This window comes from Rattus rattus, chromosome 4 (genome assembly GCF_011064425.1).
Source record: "Rattus rattus isolate New Zealand chromosome 4, Rrattus_CSIRO_v1, whole genome shotgun sequence".
NCBI lineage: Eukaryota > Metazoa > Chordata > Mammalia > Rodentia > Muridae > Rattus > Rattus rattus.
In genome coordinates this window covers 10,725,172-10,744,816 of record NC_046157.1, presented here as the reverse complement: position 1 = coordinate 10,744,816, position 19,645 = coordinate 10,725,172, and the positions used below count along the sequence as shown (strand labels likewise).

General features: G+C 42.1%; 1 protein-coding gene across 10 annotated transcripts in view; it reads right to left on the bottom strand.

Moving 5' to 3' along the window:
• Positions 1 to 19,645, bottom strand: part of Tp63 (tumor protein p63) — a 197,094-nt gene that overhangs the window by 19,844 nt on the left and 157,605 nt on the right. For 7 of the 10 annotated variants that reach the window (XM_032899239.1, XM_032899243.1, XM_032899245.1 and 4 more), the window contains 6 exons: positions 10,329 to 10,515; positions 8,473 to 8,588; positions 7,022 to 7,131; positions 6,209 to 6,345; positions 4,205 to 4,287; positions 1,463 to 1,599 (listed from right to left, as the gene is read on the bottom strand). In XM_032899239.1, coding sequence (XP_032755130.1) covers positions 1,463 to 1,599; positions 4,205 to 4,287; positions 6,209 to 6,345; positions 7,022 to 7,131; positions 8,473 to 8,588; positions 10,329 to 10,515 — 770 coding nt within the window. The remainder of the gene's footprint in view (positions 1 to 1,462; positions 1,600 to 4,204; positions 4,288 to 6,208; positions 6,346 to 7,021; positions 7,132 to 8,472; positions 8,589 to 10,328; positions 10,516 to 19,645) is intronic. The other 3 variants (XM_032899241.1, XM_032899246.1, XM_032899249.1) reach the window with 1 other exon arrangement.

Sequence of the window (19,645 nt, the reverse complement as noted above, 5' to 3'; positions counted from 1 at the left end):
GCAGAAGTTTGTGAGAAGGAACAGAAGGTAATTTATGACCTACTTGTCTGAGGATGGAACTCCTTCACAACTCTTCCCCCCAGTCTTCTATGTTTCAACTTTGTTTTCCTTCGATCCCTTTTGTATGAACTAACTCAATTCTATACTTGAATATACTAACAAATATTGATGTCAGATATGGAAAAGAATCCCTATGATCAGCAGTGAGAATTCTGTGTGTTCTGATGTTCCCAAGAAACCACTCAATTTACTTTTTATGAGTGGCCTTCAGTACAAATGGTAGCTACCAGTTGCAAAACTTTCATGTTAGATGTGATAAGAACTTTTCTTGTCAAACAGGATCTTCAATGCTCAACAGCTTTGAGCTGAAAAGAGGGCATGCTCACTTCTGAATCTTCTGCTCCTCATGACTCGGAAGTTGCCTGTGACTATTAGAGATGCAGTCTAGACTCCTTTAGCAAAGTTGGTGTTGATTAAAAAAGAAGAGTTAGGAGCCCTTTTCACTATGCTTTTCATAGCAGTAGACGATAATATCTGAAAATAACCATCATTGACCATTTATTTGCATTTCTATTTTAAACATTATCTTTAGTCGAAGCTTATGACTATTAGAATAAATTACCACTGTATCTTTAAAAAAAAAAAAAAACACTCTTTTCTCAGTCAAGGTAGTTTTTGATATCATTTCTTTTTAAGGTGAAATGTTGAGTGTTTGAAATTTCTCAAGTGGATTAAAATTGTCGTATAGACGTTTATCTACCGAGACTCTCTGGCAACACCTGTACTAATATACAATGTATTAAACTCCCAAGAGATTGTACTAAGCACCAAAAGCTAAGAATAAACAGGGCTCTGATTGGCCAATCTGCCCTCCTTTCAGAAGAGCTATTCTCTTCTCCTTAGTCACAAAACAATTAACATCATCAGAGCTTCAGGTAGGAGAGTAAAACTTAACATATGAATAGATTGTATGCATATGCTAATAGGGTTGCAAAGTCTTTCCCATTTGTTTGAAAGTTTATTGCTGGAAGACAGTCTAGAGCAAAGGTGCTAAAACTTAGAAACCTGCTATTCCTGTGCTCTGCCCTGGGACAGCCTTCAAGGAACAGGGCTAGGTTTCAGAATCCTTGTCTCCTTGGTATTTCTGTATCTAAGGTGGTACCCAAATGGGATTGGAGATACATGTACCAATCCTCTGCGATGAGTGGAAGTTTTTAAAATAGGCATTGTTAGAATAGAGCATTAGTAAGGATTAGTATGAGTCTGGGGCTCAATAGAACACAAATGAAACGCCCCCAGAGACAGTTTACAAGACACGCAGGAGGTGAAAAACGGGACAAAGAGCCAAACCAGCTTGTCTAAACCGTTATGTAGCCTCATGGGGTCTGCCGTTAACCTACTGCTGATGAAGACAGACAGTCACGCTCGTTCATGCCTTCTGAGAGGACGGGGACACACTCACTGTTTCTGAAGTAGGTGTTGGTGCTGCTGCTGCTGCTGCTGCCTGTATGTCTCGATCGTGTGCTGAGGGAGGTACTGCATGAGCTCGAGCGACTCCTTGATCTTGAGCAGCATTTCATAAGTCTCACGGCCTCTCACCTACGGGGAAGCCGGAAAACAGAGAAGATGAGGAGCTGCAGAGGCGCCGACGGGCAGCCAACTCTCATTGTTGGAGGATTCTGTGTGGTTAAATGCACCTCCTCACGAATACATATTTGTAACGTGAGTGTCAACGGAGCTGGTACTTTTCGGTCAGTTGTAGCCACACAGGCAGAGAGTTCAGCCAACTGCATGTTCCCAGCTGACGGTGAACAAGGAGAGGTTCTGCCCCTCTTTCAGCTCTCATGCCTTGAACTTATATTCTTTTTTAGTTGAACTTACTGCCATATAGTTCATTCTATTGTTGTGTTTTCTGTTGATTACTTTGTTGCCTTAAATGGGCTCTAAACTAAAATGCCCCTTACTGTCTCTATAGGGGAAGAGGGAGGCAGTATTGTGCCATTCAGGGAAGATGCTTATATTAGACAAACCTTATCTAAAAATGAGTTAGCATGCTGTTGACAGTGAGTTCAGAATAGAGAAACCTACATACATCATATATTAAATAAGACACCTTTAAACAAAACATGTACAAAACAAGGCTGTCCATCCATCTATGGACACCCCGGGACCAGAGATTCATAGGAGGTCAGTACTACCTTTCTCTTAAGAACAATGACTCAGTTTCAGCTACAATTTTACAAAACATAACAATCATGAAAAATGCACTATCTTTGGAATGACAAAGGGTTTCAGGAGGAGTGCCTATCTTTTTAAGATAGCTTCCTTAAAGCTTTAAAAAGGAAGAGAAGGCTGGATTAGGATGAAGCCAGCAGCCCACGGGAGAACTGTTGAGGCCCTAGGAGTAAGTGTTCAACATAATCTGGACCTTGGCACCTGTGTGCTGTACCTAATCACTGGCCTGAGCACAAGAGGTGGACCATGCCCAGATTCTCTGCTGCTGTTGTTAGCTTTGCTCTCTTCTGTCTCCAAGAAGCCCACCGTAATTTAGAGCCTTTCCTCTCCAAGCTTGTTCCTTCCCTCATGCTTCCTTAGCCTCGCTCTACTGTGGATTTCGTTACCTTGGAACTATGTCCTCAGGAGAAGGTAAATGCTTTGATGGTAAAAACTACTATATCCTTCCCATTGCTCGAGATCCAGCCTATTGGTCACACAGCATGAATCGACTTCATTGTTTATTTGTTTTTTAAATACTATAAGCTCCATTTTGTTTACTTTTTCATTGCTTTTAGCTTTAGTTCATCATAGTCGCTCCTTTGGTCACACACTGGGATTTCTGTAACATATAGTATAGCAGGAGCAACGTTTCACCTGAAGGCCACAATTCAGTTTCTATATGGAGCTTTAGAAAGGAGACGGAGAGTCTCACCTGATTCCCTGTTAGATTTCCCTGGGGGCCAGGGCTGGGAAGGCCGAGAAGGAAGCATGCACGCCCAAACCTGCTGAGCGACCTAAGCTCCAATCCCAGGGCACTAGCACAGCCACTATTCCTGGCACTGCCACCTCTGTCAGCTTGGAGGGCACCTGGGTGGCACTGGTCACCAATATTTCACAAAGTCTGAGAAGAATAGCAATGGGCGGTACAGACGGCAAAGACCCAGGGTAGTAAGAACTCAACAAACTCTAACCATAGCCTAGTAAAGTGAGTTCATCCATGACCCTGTGCAAGCAAAGGATCGTCTTATGTAAGAACTGGGCCAAGCCTCCTGGCTCTACACACAGGACTGTGGATTCTGCCTTGCTTAGCTTCCTTTGTGACACTCCCTAAGAGAAGACAAGTGTTCCCGGCACATAGAAGTGATTAATGCTTAAAAGGAAGGAGATGCTGATTGCTATAAACTGACTGCTTGTTACATGTGGTTGACATGCATCAGATAGCCAGGGTACACCCCAGAAGGCGAATAGCACCCCAGAAGGTGACTAGCTAATTGCTGGAGTACCAACTCTGTGATTCAAGTGTGACAAAAATTTAGGAATGGCAAAGCTGTCTCCAAAAGTTCTATTCCTCACAAATAACAACATATGAATTAACTTTAAATATTTGATTGAAAAAAAAAATGTCCTATTATGAGGGTAGCTTTGGCAGAATGGGAGAGGAAGTAGTTGATCCTAAAATATAAATAGGTTCCAAAGGGACAGGATAGCTTCTGGTTTTGCAAAGGAAAATCTCTTTGCTTTATTTTATACATCGTTCTGCCACTAGGAATGAATGTGTTTCCTTGTCTATGTTTCATACGTTAATCTCCTACATTCCAAAGTATTAGGGGCTCATTTAAGCTGTGAGAGTAGAGCCATGTGGATGAGATGAGGGTGGTTGTAAAAGATTGCCAGAGAGGTTTTTGCCCGGTGAAAGACAATACACAGATGACGGCAACATTTCAGAAGAAGGCCCTCATCAGAACCTGACCAGGGGCAACTTGACCTAGGACTTGCAGCTTTCAGCACTGGGAGAAATATGCGGCTGTTGTTCACAAGCTCGCAGCCTACGTCATCTAAGTTGTCATCTAGGTTCCTTTGTTGTTCTAGCTCCAGTGTGTGAGAGTTCTTTCCCTCTTGCTTCAGGTCACTGGGTGATGACTGGCTAATAAATGCGCATTCAAGGCAGGCTAAATGGAGCACCCGTGAGAATCTGGGGATGACTCACTGGTAGGTACAGCAGCTCATCATCTGGGGATCTCCGTTTCTTGATGGAAGTCATCTGGATTCCGTGGGTATTCTGACGGAAAGCTGGAGGAAGGAAGACAGGAGCTTCATGCTGGGGAGTTACTGAAGCAGTGATGTATCGAGTCTGATATTTAAGGGTACATACTAAATACGAACAGCCTAGCAACCTGTGAGATGAAGGATGATTGTGCTAAGTACCATCTAATTGATGCTAATTGCTTTTATATAAGAAGGCTGAAGAGAGCTAGAAAAGGCTATTAAAAAAAAGGCGAATCTAGGCTACGAAGGGGCATTCTGACTACACGCTCACTACCTGCGTGTGTCTATGAAAAGCTGTTAAGGAAAAGAAAAGCTGGTATTTTTGCTTTTGAAAATGTTTCAGTGGGAGAGGATGTGCCTAATCTGTCAGAGACTTTATATGACATGATGGGGGGATCCCACCCTCACAGAGGAAAAGGGAAGGGGAATGGGGGAAGGGACTCCGTGAGGAAGGGAGCAGCATTTGAGATCTAAATAAATAAACAAATTAATTAATTAATTAATATAAAAATGTATGGTTTAGAGTCTTCATTTCCGAAAGTTAAGTGCATGGTACAGGAACTGTGTTAGTAATAGTAAAACGGGAAATATCAGAATTAACAAGTGATAAATCACTAAGATTTTTAAATTAGAATCTCTAATTAATCAGGATCCAGGGTGTGAGAATGATCTTCCCACCAAATTCAGATATTCGGTTCTTGCTATAATTCATCAAATCGCTAGGGATAGGGGAGTCGAGATAGGATGAGCGCTGCAAAAGGGAAGTTAGAATGTGGATATGTACGTAGGACACATTTGAGCTGTGTGAGGAATTATCAGGGGTCAGACGGAATCTAATCACAAAAGCATATCACATTCAACAGTTGGAAGTCAGGGGTGGTAGGGTCTCCTGTAAAGAGCAATTCAAGTTTTAATTCATCGGAATACTAATAGATTATAAGATTAGGGCCTCGTCATCAAAGAAGGCATAAGCTTCAAAATACCTGTTGAAAAACTGTGTGTGGTGGTTTATGCCTTAAATTCCAGAGCATGGACCACTAAAGGGAGAGAGTTGATGTTGAACTGAATGCCTGCAGCCTGATCCAGATTTCCAGGTCAGGCTGGGGTAGGGAGTGGAATCTTTTTTTTTTCTTTCTTTCTTTCTTTTTAAATCTAAACAAACTTGTGGTATCACTAGGTTTGTGTTAATGCATAATGCTTTCTAAAATAATATTTCTGTACAAACCAGCAGCTCACATGGAACAGAGTTTTGTAGCTATAGCCAGATGGCCTTCAGGACCCTGTGGAGTGTCTGAGGTGGAGGCATACGCCATGGGTCACTCAAACCTTTTCCGGCGGGAACATCTCTGTTTCTATAATTTTGTACTTTGCGTTTCATGAAATACCTCCATTAATAATCAATTAATTAGAATCCAAGTTTTAGAAAAGACGATAAGGAATACAAGACCTCATTCTGTTCAACACTGTGATTGCAAGGCTCAGCGAGAGCACATCTGTGCATCCCTGGACTATGCCTAAGGAAATGTGTTCTCGGAGGGTACCGCTCCTTAGAGTTCCCAGGAGAGTGTACCATTTTAGCCTCATGCTTAAGAGCTGAAAGGTAAATGGATGCCCGGAGCTTTAGGTACCATTCGACCCAGGTGGAGGGCTTACAAAACAAAACACTGGATGTTTCTGAGGCAACAAGTCTGCAGCGGGCCTGAGAATGTGTAGCTGTGGTGCTGTTGCCCTGGAAGTCAGGTTCTGGGGAATCTTACAGTGAGATCTCCGATGAAGGATGTGGCTTAGGCAAACTGTAGTGGGTCCGCTTCTGCTAGCCATACTCCTACTTGCTCTGTGACCTGTGATCACGCATTTCCTCACGCAGCCCTCCTAATATTATCTGCAGAGTCCTACATCTGGAGACGACTCTACCCTGCCCCATCTGGCCTCTACATCTACTTACGGCGCTTCGTACCATCGCCGTTCTTTGCGCTGTCTGATACTTGCTGCTTTCTGATGCTGTCTTCATCGGCCTTCCGGTCTCTTCCTGGGCAAGCACAGATCCGGGCCTCAAAGCACCGTCGGCCCAGGACTTGCCCACTGGAAATTAATGAGGAATAACAGGTTAAAGTGACCGGTGTTACAGTCCCCTGGAGTTCTCCCACTAATTTTTCCTTATGCTGACCGTCTTCTGCGCACCGCCACCCCTGCCCCCCCACATACCCTTCAGCATAGCTGTTCAGAGCAAGCACCCAAAAGCGCCAGGCAGAACCAGAAAGTGTTTGTGTGCCACAAGCAATGTGAATAAAGAACATTCCATTTCTCTTGCAAAGAACCTCCAAGCCATTAGCTGAACAGCTGTATTTAGCTACATATTTTGAAGGAAACTTGAGTTAAGCCAGGGGATGTCCTTGGATAAAATCCCCCTCCAGCAACTCAGACTGCTCAAGGAAACTGTTAAATGCCTTGGGGCCACGCGAAAACAAACACCGTCTATCCGAAACAATTCCAGTCAAACGTCAAGAATTTCGGTCTGAAGTGACTGGCATGCCCCTCTTGGCTCTTTTGGGCCCCCTCCTCTGGTCACCTCCCCCTTCCCCGTCTCCACTTTCTCAGATCTCTTTGTGTTTACAGTGGATTTGCAGCTCAAAGCACTAAATCTGGGGTTTTTCTTTCTACAGCAAAGGTAGTGGGAAAAAAAAAAAAAAAAGGATTCTACTTGGTCCTCAACCTCTGGCTGTTTATGAGTTCGTTCGGTTTGCTCCCAGTCACTTACTCTCTGGTTTCCAGAGTAACGATGATTAGAATTGGACGGCGGTTCATTCCTCCGACACAGCTGCTGTTGCACATGAAATTGTACAGGACTGTTGTGAATTCGGTGCCAACCTGAGGCAGGAGAAGAAGAAACACGCATGTCCACATATGCTATAACATGTGACATGGCATGCCCTGATGCTTTTGCCCTCAGCTCTGCCCTCTAGAACTCCGCTTCAAATGGCAAATGTTTCCTTCTAGGAAGGGATATGGTAAAATCCCCTGGAGAGCTCTCTTTGTCTTGCTTTCTAGAAAGCTTCAAACTAATGTTTCTAACACAGGAAGCACACTGGCTCGTTGCTCTTTGACCCTGATTCTTTCACAACCTCTCTCAAATTACTCACTTCAGTCTATACCTCGCAGATCTCTCTGGAAAAGGAGAGGGGATTTTTTTGTTTGTTTGTTTGTTTTGTTTGTTTGTTTTTTGTTTTGATAAAGTGCCCAAATTAGCAGCAATTCTCCAGGGATATTTTCTTTTTGAAGATAAAGCAGTATTATATAGGTTTGAACGTACATTTCCATGAGGCAGATCCTAGAGCTAGAACGCCCTCAGAATTAAATCATCTAAATTGTTCATTTTATACACAAGGCCTGTGAAGCCCAGAGACGGTGAGGCACATGCCAAAGAGCCCATAGCGAGCTAGGCACCACCAGCGGACCAGCTTTGTGACTCCTGCAGTCTTGTGACTACTGTGTATGCTCCACCGGTCTATTCTGCCTCACACACATGTTTGTAAATGTACCATCTGTTCAGGCAAACTTCAGCTAAACAATGTGTTGTCGCTTCTCCCATTTACAATCTACTATTAAAAAAAAAAAAAAAAAAAAAAACCCACCACATCTAACATGGTTTACATGTACTATCAATTCCCCGTCATCTAGAGAAAACCGTGCTTCATATAAAACTGCCTCGCAAGCATCATTTTCCGCTTTGAGGAGGGCAGCATGGTGAGAGAGCCCCATTACTAAGTTAACTCCGTGCTTTTTAAATTCAAGATGTTGGAAAGAAGGTTATTCACTTTTTTATGTGTTTGGGCATTTTGCGTGATATGTGTGCAATATGTGTGTATGGCGTCCCCACAGGGCAGAGGACATCATGTCCTCTGAAACTGGAGTTGCAGGCAGTTGTGAGGAACCACGTGTGTTGGGATGGGGTTGGAAACAGAACCAAGGCCCTTTGGAGAAGCAGCAAGTTCTCTGAACTGCTGAGCCATCTCTCCAGTCCCACCTTGAGTATCTTTAAGGGGGGTGACATGGGAACAAGAGATATTAAAAAAATGTTTTGCAAGTATTTGGTGACAAGGGTAAGCACAGTGATAAGTGCTAGATTCCCACATGTTAGCAAATACGTGCTCTGTCCTCTGCCCTGCTAGCCCAGCTGCAGGTCTGCCTCGGCCCTGTTTGCCTGCTTACCTGTGGTGGCTCATAAGGGACCAGCACACTCTGCCTTCCTGTGATAGGATCTTCTACATACTGGGCATGGCTGTTCCCTTCTACTCGAATCAGATGACTGGGAGGGGCAATCTGTCCTGTGGGTCAGGAAAGGACATACTAGTTAGTTTACACACCCTAGTAATCAAGAGTACAAAATGAATCAGCATGGAAACAAATGACAGTGGACTAAGAAGCCACCCAGTGTCATAAAGGAAACCCATATCCTTGAGCAAAGACACCCCGTGTGGCATGGCCAGTGTCTACCATGGATGACACCAGATACTTCACAGCAACCCAAAGGGCTTTATTGATGATCCGTGTCTAAGTGATAGGTCCATGCTCTGCTGCTCAAGGCTCTGTCATCACCTACTGAATAGAATTCCTCTAGTTTCCTTGCAAAATGGGACACAAGCAAACGCATATGGTCCAAGACTTTGGCAAAAATACTAAATGAGAAGTAGAAGAAATTGGCTGAGCGTATCACACAGTGATAAAACGCACGCCCACCAGACACGGGGCCCTGGGTTCAGGCCCCACCACTGAGAGAAGCAAGCTGAATCCCAGGAGACAGCGAGCACTGCTTACCTTTATTGTTTTCTCCTATCCACCTTTAGACCCAGCTTTAGTTACAAAGATAAGACATTTCCTGGCTTCACTGTGCTCAAAGAAGCCCAGGTGAGAGACAAGAAGAGAGAGAGGCAGGTTTTACAAAAGCCCAGGCACAGTCTGAAAATTGTGAGATTTGGCAATATTCCAAAAGAAAGTGTTTTGAGACTTAGGGGCCATAAAGGTGTCTTTACCCTTTGGCTATGAAATTCCAGTCTATGAAAACTATTCGATAAAACTGAGCGTCTAAGACTACCAACGTATCCGCTACAGCACTGTTTATTTTGATCAAAACAATATTGTGTGAAAAATTAAGGAAACCTCCAAAAATATTATCATTTTGATGGAACTCTGACATTTACGCAAACCGAGGATGAAGTCTGATATTCTTTATGGTATGCTGTTACGTGCAAAGCAAGACACAAACATGTGGATCGTGCAGCCATACAGACAAAACTAGAAAATTAATGTGTAAATTGGTCAGAGATGTTTGGTTGCATTTTTTACCTTTAAAATCTTTATTCTCTCTCCCCCATGAAAAGTTCATGCAGTCTCGTCAGTGTCCTAGATTCACACCTCCAACTACTTCCCAATACTTATGCTTTCAGAATTTTCTGGGAGTCATTTTAACTCCCAACCCTTCCTGCACTTCCAACTTTCTGCTTCTAGTGTTCTTTGTTTTCGTCCCCTTCATGGAAACGTGCAAAATCTACTCTAACCTTTAGAAGCTCTCCCCTCTTCTGTAACACTGCTGTTGGATTTGGTATAGATGACACACAGACACACAACATAAAGGTGTCCTTAAGACCCCTCTCAGACATCTGCCTTTCTTTCCATTACCCACTTGCTTTCTCTTTTAATTTACCCATTGTTTGACTTCTCAATTTTTATTCTCTTTTTTCCCTTCCTTTTGCTTTTCCATTTGTTCATTACATCAATTCTTTCACGCTCCTTCTTTTGGTCTTCCCCTGCCTCCAATTCTTCTAAACTTGAAAGATGGCTCTGGAAAAGGCAGGCACCCAAGCCAAAGGCTGTGATAGACATACCAACCCCCATGCTAGTCTGTTTATATCCTTTCACTTGGAAAAGGAAATTAATAAGTAGTTCAATTACCGTGAAAGCCATGAATTTATTTACCATTATTTTTAGCCGGAAATCAGAACCAGCCTCGTTACCATCAAAGAGCTTGATTGGAGAATAACAGATTCCCAGAACCCCGCTGTTCTTACCCTCATTGAACTCTCGGCTCAGCTCGTGGTTAGGGCATCGTTTCACAACCTCGGTGACATGCTCGGCTTTCTTGTAGACAGGCATGGCACGAATGACGGCGCCCTGTGGGGGTGGGGTCATCACCTTGATCTGGATGGGGCAGGTCTTTGCAATCTGGCAGTAGAGCTTCTTCAGTTCGGTGGAATACTGCGTAGAGAGGAGAGGGGGTCACAGGAAGAAAGAGAGAACCAATATGAGAAGATGCTACTTCAAACTGGAAGAAGAAAAACACAACCACTTTTGAAAGCCCTTCTAGCCACAGGCTAAGTTCTGGCTAGTACAAGTGTGGCATGTGGCAACTTTATAATAGAAAACTATATTTATTAATCAAATTGATAATTCTTGCCACTTTAAATAAAATTTTGTTTCCAAAATAGAGTATATTTTTACTATTATTATTCTCTCTCTCTCTCTCTCTCTCTCTCTCTCTCTCTCTCTCTGTGTGTGTGTGTGTCTGGTATTTTGTTGTTGTTTGTTTGTTTAAACAAGATCTCACTGTATAGCACACTGACAGACTAGCTTGAAACTCACAGAGAGCTGTCTGACTCTATCTTCCAAGTGCTGGGCATAAAACCTGGTATCACAATGCCTGGCCTTTTTCTTATCTTTAGGACGAGGAGATTTAACTGCAAAGGGTTTAAAAGTAATACGTGTCAAAAGATCCAAGGTGGGTTGGACAAGAGTCAGTTTTCTTGAAGGTTGAGGCCTCTGGTAGGTGGGCTACAGAGTAGGCTGCACACTCAAGTGCATTTGGACTGTACAAATTGGATTTACTGGATGAGCAAGAGAGAAAGAGAGAGAGAGAGAGAGAGAGAGAGAGAGAGAGAGAGAGAGAGAGAGAGAGAGAATGAATAGGAAGTTGGGTAGATCATCTTGGGGGAGTTGGGGGAGGGGAAATGAATATGATGAAAACACTGTGAAATTCTAGGATAAAATTATCATTGAACATAATAGCCCCATGAACAACTTCACGAGGACCCTATAAATAAACAGGAAACAATGTTTCAAGCTTTTTGGTTAGATGACTATAATTTCCCTTGTCCTTATAAGAGATTCCTAGGAATTAGAGTTTATGGAACTTGTTTTTAAGATGGGGTATCTGGCAAAAACTGAGGAGATTTTTGTCTGAGATCCATAGCTAAACGCTGCACCACAAGAGCTCCCGCTAAGTTCTGGACTTACTGTGTGGTTCTGCTGTGAGAGACCACACACAGAAACCAGAAGGAAGCACTTGGCCTTCTCCCCCAAATGGCCAATGGATTAGGAAGCAGCCACTCATGGTTCTGAAGGAGGCTGGTACAGCTGTCCAGATCTGTCCAGTCACATGTGAGTAAGTCTTTCCTTAATATTCAGTTTTCTTCAGGGAGGGTACATCCTCTCAGGATGAGCTGGTTTGGAACTGGCAGACTATGGTGAAAATGCCAACAATCTAAGAGGGAAAGCCCTATCCTGCATTGCCTCCTCTTGCTACCTTGAAATCAAGAGTAGAGGCTGTCTTTTCTGATTCCCTTTGCACGTTAAACCTTATCACCCTGGCTCCCTGGGCCAATGTCTCGTGGCTGCATTCCTGTTGACTCTAGTGCTGAGGTAAAACCACCCAGGCACTAGAAGTCATAGCCAAGAGTGGACACCTAGTAACACATAGCCAAACAAGGGTAAACAGGGCCGCAGGTTGCGGGCCTAAGCTGGCAGCACCATCCTCCCAGAGAGAAAGATGCAGAAGGACAGAGCCCGAACCACAAAGAGATTCCTTTTTTTTTTTTTTATATGACCCAGCCCTAAACTGACTCAAGGCCAACACCTACTTAAAAAAAAAATCCCATTTAAACATGCTGTGTTGCTTCCTTTTGAAACAGAATATTTATTTAAATAACACTTCATTTTTTTCCGACCATTTCGGCATATGAAACTTTCAGTTAAAATTTCTTAGTGCTGGGATGGTATTGCGAAATCAATCCTTCATGCCCACAGGTCAGGGATTAAACACAGTAAGAAGGTTTTTCATAGCTCGAAGTCAAGGAAGTGTGCCAAAAAATACCAACCACAGAAATAAGTTTCTTCTTGGGAAATGCTGAGTGAAATGTAGATGAATAATTTTGCTCTTGTGTTCTTAAATGATGACTTTACAGAAACATTGTATTAGGGCATATTAGGAACTCATGTCCATGGGGAGTGCCAAAGAAGTTAGCATATCTATTTGTGCTTTAGTTGCAAGAAATACTTTATGTAATCCTTTCGTGTGTTGCAGAAAACAAAACAAGCTTTAGAAAACAGGAAAAATAAATAAATCTGTCAGCTAACAATGGAGGGTAACCAAAGTCTCTTTACAAGCAAGGACTGTAAAATAGAAGAATAAATAGTCAGAACAGGACAGGATCCTAAGAGAGACAATCCACTGCAGTAATTAGTATACTATAAACCGAACTACAAAGACAAAAGTGACCAAAAAATAATAAAAAAAGCTCAGGGGCTGGAGTCCAAGTGAGTTAGTTGCTTGCCTGGTTGAACTCCATAACACCATAGAAACTGAATGTGAAGTCTCAGGTAGGAAGATCAAGACTTTAAAGTCATTCTTGAGTACATAGGAGTTTGTAGCTGGCCTGGGATATATAATACAATTGTTTAAACTGAAAACCAAAAACCAAACCAAACCCCTCAAAAAAGAAAGAGAAAGAAAGGAAAGAAGGAAGGTAGGAGGGAGGGAGGGAAGAAGAGGAGGAAGGGAAAGCAGCAGACAGGCAGGCAGGGCAGAGTTAAGGCTTCCTCAAGCACAGACCCTTGGGATTCTAGGTTGGCAATCTGGCTTCTGACTTTCAATAATGAGTATTGTTATTAGAAAGTGAATCTTCTCTCCAACTATGAGGAAGGGATTACTGGTCTCTTATCTGAGGCCCTGGAGCCAGAGGATTCAGTATCCGGAGTTCTTTAGGTCTTACAAAGGGAAGAAAGTTCAGGAAGTGTTTATCATGAACACCATCAGCCACAAGGAGTAAGGCCTGCCCTCCAGGACCTACGCCAACATTTCTGCAGAAACTGTCAGCATCCGCACTGACCAGGGAGTGACTTCCGAGCCTCTGAATTTGGGTTGGATTTAATCAAGAGATGATTGCCGTAAAATTTTAGAAAATCAAAACAAAAGAAAACCATGTTTGGTTTTTAGAGCTATTTGAATTCAGAATTGCAGATAAGAGATAATAGACCTCTATCATCACCATCATCATCCTCCTCCTCATCATCATCTATTTAATAGATAAGAAATGTAAGGCAAAGAAAAGCTTTGCCCGAGGATACACAGGCCTTGCATAGCTCCATGTCCTTTTCCTTTAACTGCAGCTCATCTTTCTACTTTCGTGTGAAAGGGGGAAAACATACTTTTACTTGTTTCTAATGGGCTGCATCATACATGACTTTCAAATGTTTACATTACAATTGTCAGTGTCATTATCCTGGAACTCAAAAGGGTCATTTTCTGATAATAACATAGAGGTTATTTTTCATTGACTTGTACTTGCACAAAGAAAGCAAGTTTTGAAAAGACACTGGGCTAGGAGGAAGGCTACCTGGGCTGTCAGTACTGTTGGCCATCTGGCTCTGAGGAATGCAAGGGTAACCAATTCTCTTCTAACGTGGCTTGCTAAGGACTCTTTAAGGGGTTTTGTAATCTGTCCTACCTAATTCTCACCTTTCTATAGTCCAGGTCTTTCCTACTGGGTTTTCATCAGCCTAATACTTTGTCTTTCTCCCTCTCCCTCTCCCTCTTCCTCTGCCTCTGCCTCTTTCTCTCTCTTTTTTTCTTCTTTCTCCTCTCTTCCTTCCTTCCTTTCCTTTTTTATCTTTCTATGTGTATGAGTGTACCACCTGCAGAATTCAGAAGAAGCCCTCAGTTCGATTCCCCTGAAAGGAGCTACAGAAGGTTGTGATGCCATGAAGGTTTTGAGAACTAATATCCAGGTCCGCTACAAGAACAACACATCCTCTTAACCACACAGGAAGCCTCCAAGCCATCCCTCCTGCCATCTCTCCAGCTTCTGATCCACACTCTCCAACCCAGCTCTTTAAGCCCACCATCTCTTCATCCTCACAATTCAAGTGTGCGGCTCCCCATCTGGAGCAATCTGCTCTCCTCTTTGTGTTGCCAGGGCAATACAGACATCTCCAGATAGCCCTGCATCTGGGATGCTACCTTTCCGTGGTCTCCAGTGCTGCTGCTGAGAGTGTCCTACTGACTAAATCACACTATCCGACCAGGACCCAACCGGGTTGTGTTGACTGCATCTGGTTTAACCCCCAGGCTCACAGAACAGAAAGAGTAGGAAGGCAGAGGCTTGCCAGGATGACCCTTCTTCACAAAGGGAAGACTCTGTCCCTCTGTTTCCTTCACTACACGCAAATGAGTTCTGATGGCACTTTGCTTTCCATAGGACTTTTGGTTCTACACTCAGTCTCGCTAACCCATCATGCATTAATAATCCCTCAAGCTTAGCCTCCTTCTTTATCCCTTAGCGCACAGACTTCTTGTCTCTCCCCATTTCCCACATTTGTACGAGATAGCAAAATTGGGAAGTGGATTTACGTCAATATTTTTAAACACCTTGGTGATTCATGTCAGCAAAGACTGCAGTTTGAGCACAGTGTTTTCAACACGATTCTTTGTTTCTGGGATTTCCAAAATTAATCTCTAATCCGATCTTCAACTCTGGTTTGATGTTTCTGAACTCCAAAGCCTAATTTATTCATTTAAAAATTTTTCCCACATAGATGTCTTTTGCTTCAGTCAGCTTTACCACTTTCTGTAAATTGTAGCAGTTTTAAACTGTTTAATTGGTGACTTTCGGAAAGAGTAGAGAGTTAAATAATCAGTCACATTCCATATAGAGAATAGCTCCCATCTGTTCCCAAAGAATCTTTGCCTCTGTTACTACCCTGTCCCCCAGCTCCTGGCCCCAAGAAATTGTCTGTGTGCTTTTGGCTCACTATAGCTTCACCTTTGTGGAATTCTACCCAAATGGGAAGAATATTACACAATGTCCTATAATGATAATTTTGAAAACCTTGCACGGCTTAGCAAATATCATATTCTATTTTATCTAGCAATGGGCTTCTGCTGCTTACCATTTCCCGATCTCCAGTTGTCTCTACTGGGGTAAATTATCTATACAACTTATTGTAGAGAGATGAATTTATGCTTAAATAACTTATTTTTCCTGTGTTGACCCTGCAGGACCCTGCTAACTTTACTTATTAGTTCTAGCAGTTTGGAGTCATGTCAACTGCAAAGAGAGTCTTACTTATACCAAAGGATAATTCTTTAGGCCAGCGAGACCTGCCACTAGGCTTTGAGATATCTTTTTGTCTTTTCTTTCCTTATTTTTGTTTTTTTTTGTACATGAACATTTAAATAAACTTAAACATATAAAAAATCTCTGATTTAATGTACTATGCCTATGTCTTAACTTAAAAACATGGTGATAAATCTTCTGCTTCTATTCTATCTCATTTATTAACATCAACTATTCTTTCTCATCCACACCTCATTGTCTGTCTCAAGATATGAGAAGATCTCTTCCTTTTGTTTGTATTTGTTTGAGAGAGCCTCTCTTCTGTGCTCTCCACTGTGGGTAAGGTTCCCACAGTGAGTTCTGTGGTATTCTATCTCACATACTAATCTCACTCTTCTGCATTTCAAATAATGTCTTTCTTATACCATTACATCTTGTTTAACAGACTGTTGACCTGTCTTTATTATTTTTCCTCCAATCGTTTAGTGCCTGTATTTTATTCATTTCTACTGAAGCCAGTAGAAATACTTCTACTAAATACTTATTTTGGAGTTCCTAAGATATTTTCTTTGACTCTTTACATTGATTCTATTTAGTTAATGCTTGGTTTACCCAACCAATTCTGACTCAGAATTTGTATTTACTGTCATCCAAGAATACACTAAGATAGAGTCAGAGCTAATGTTGCTGTCTCCTTTTATGTTTTTCTATTTGTGAAAGCTTGCACGACTGCATACAGACATGGGATAAACAGAAGAGGCAGGACTTAAAGCTGGTCTTTTGACTTCTAATCCAGTAATTGTTGCCCAGAATTGTTTGTCAGACAAGAGTCTGTTTCCTGGCTTTGGAACTGGATCCTTTTCTCTTTCACAAGACGGCTTTCTTAACTCCAGTGCTGCCTTATGTTATTTTATTTTATTCAACTAGAATTAAACCTACCTCTCCTCTATTTGTCGCTGACCCCATAGGCTGAGCCAGGTCTTGGTTGATTACTGAGAATCAGGAGCCCTATGTCAAAGTCAGCTCATGCATTCAGCTTGAAATTAGAAAGAGGTGACATAAGCAACTGACATTGTTTTTGCAAGCATCTTTTGTTATAACTAACATTTCCTGATGCTCTGTGCGTTCCTTTTATGAAGGACACAAGAGGACTGTACTGTGCTTAGTTCAAACATCATCTCCCATCTATCCACCTTCTCCCTTCTTTCACTGCCCCAGTTTTGGTTCTTGATCCTTACAGTCTGAATAGCTGCTGTTGGGTGTCAACTTTTTCTTTACAATCTCCCAATGAGGACATTTTCTTATCTACCTTCTCTGACTGCATTTTCCTCCCCCCAACCCACCTACATTCAAGCCATGAGCAAACGTGTCCATGGAGCTGATTAAAATGCATCTGGAAACCTAGTCCTCGTCCCAGTAATCACTACTTATTCAAGCAGATCCTTCCATGCTCCTATACATAAGCATCGCTCATTCAGTTAGCAATGGAAAGGGGAGAGGAGAACCAGATATGATATGATATAGAAGGGGAAACCTTTACTGTATAAAGTGGTACTTTGTGAAAAACGTGAAGCAACATAAAACGCTAAAATGTTGGAAGCTACATGGGTATCTTAAGTCACTTGCCTTTTCTGTTCTTAATGTTTACAGTTTCTGGCTGAGCTAAGTGATAAACAATTCTATTTCCGACTCTGAGGAAGTAGAAGCAGGTGGGTGGCAAGTTTAAGACCCCACGGGGATATACAAGGACTCTGTCCAAAAATAAGCAACCATAAATCTTAATTATGATGCTTAATTTTAATTGTTGATTTGACTTGATTAAGAAATTTCTGGATTAGTCACTCACACCTCAGCTGCTTGAGAGGACATTGCTAAACACCATTAGAATAAGAAGGCTCTGGTCTAAAGAAAGCTTAATGTGCTGAGGCACTTGAAGAGACCATTGGGAGACGTGGCACTGTGCAAGGCAGGATCCATTTGTAAGAAGTAGGTCACTGGGGCTGTGTCTCACCCAGGCCATTTCCTATCATCTATCTGCTGTTCCCTGCCCAAGGTAGTGCGAGAGGTTCTACAGCACTACCTGTCGTAACTGAGGGCAACCTCTGAAACCATGGATTAATCATTCCTTTTTAAAAATGTTTCTGGCATTTAGTCACAGTTATAGCTAAAATGATTAACACACACTATATATTATTAAATTAATTATAGATATGTTAATATGTTAAGATTTATATTATGTTATTATTTGTATTATATACTACATATATATGTATATATATTTACATATATATATATATATATATATATATATGTTGTGTGTGTGTGTATATGTGTCTGTGTGCTGAGGATAAAATCCAGTGACTTGTGCTTTTCAATGAGCTAAGTCTCTAGCTCCCTAATTTATATTTTCCTTCTGTAAAGGTAGGATGAGAATCATTACCCTGTAAAATTATGACAGACCTATGATTTCAGAAGCCACAGAACACAGAATATGCCAGAGCCCAGAGGAAATATTATAGTGTTTTGTCCAAACCTTCTTCTCCCTTTAATTTTCAGATATAAAATAGCCAGAGAGGTAATGCTCATCTATTAATTCAAAAAATATGTATTAAACACATTCTCTACACCAGTGACAGTCTTGTAGCGATGCCCATTTCCATCAAGGAGTTGGCTTAAAGGAAACATGGGCACTAAATTAGTTCTACAACTTTAATACAAGTTCTGAGAGAAGGACAAACATAGCAAAAGTACAAATGACAAATGACGGAGCATTCCATCTGGAAGATATGAAGGCATTCCAAGGCTAACCCAGGCCATCAGGAAGTAGATTCAGATGTCCCCATTTTTGCAAGGGATTTACATACCATATTCGAGTTACAGAGTTTCCACAGGAAAAGCAGCATGGCATTTTTAAGGTCAGACCCCAATTCTGTCTCCACCACTCAGACACCCTATTTCAAGACACTTTGAGCTTCAGATAACTTTTCTAAGGTTTTCTTCGGGGGTCAGCTCTGGAAGTCTTAAGCAAGACGATTAGATCATTGGGTCTAGCTACTGGATTTAAACATAAGAAGAGGAAGCTCCTAAGAGAAGACCTTGTCAGGCAGACTTTGGCTTGCAGACCATTGGTCATCAATGAGTACCACCCAGCTTTAGAATAGAGGCCCAGGGTTGAACTGCTGTTAGATAACAGTGAATTTAAATCAACACAGAGTTACAAAAGCACATGACCACAGAAGCTAGCAGGTTGCTGAGAGGTCATATTTTAGAAACATCATCAACTTTCAGAAGGTCTCCAAGGATACTGACATTTGCTTTGGTGGCACGTACCTGCTCTTGGCTTTTCTGGGAATCGCACTCTTATTCCCTAAACGTAAGCCCATTTTCAAACTGGAGTCAAAAGTAACTGTAACCTAAAATGTCTACCGCTCGCTGAACAAGCTACTCCCTGGCTCTTGGGATGAGTCAGCTGCTCTCTGCTGATCCTTTTGCACACTTAGGCGAGGCAGCAAGTGAAGGCGTAGCTCTCTAGGAAAGCCTTAACGTGAAACCAGGCAACCAAATGCTATGATGGAGAAGATAGGGGCGAAAGGAAGAATGGACATTCTTCCGAAAGGTAGAAATAATTGACTTCTCCAAAGAAGTCGAGAACATGTGACAACCTATGCAGGTGCAGAAAACTCCATATCCCCAAGAGTTTGAATTAATCGCCCACATGGAAAACTGAGAGTCCTTAGTGAGATGATCTTGCAGGAATGTCCAAATTTTATTATTATATTGTGTTTATGATGTGTGGATGGGACTCAGCTCATTGTCCTACATTATACACCTGCAAGTCAGAGGACAACCTTTTGGGGTTAGTTTTCTCCTTTCTCCTTAGCATGGATTTAGGGGACTAACGTAGGTCAGAATTTAAGCGGGGGATGTCTTTACCCACTGAGCTATCTTACCACCCCATGGACAACAACTTTCTGACATTTAGGGCAATATAACCTCAT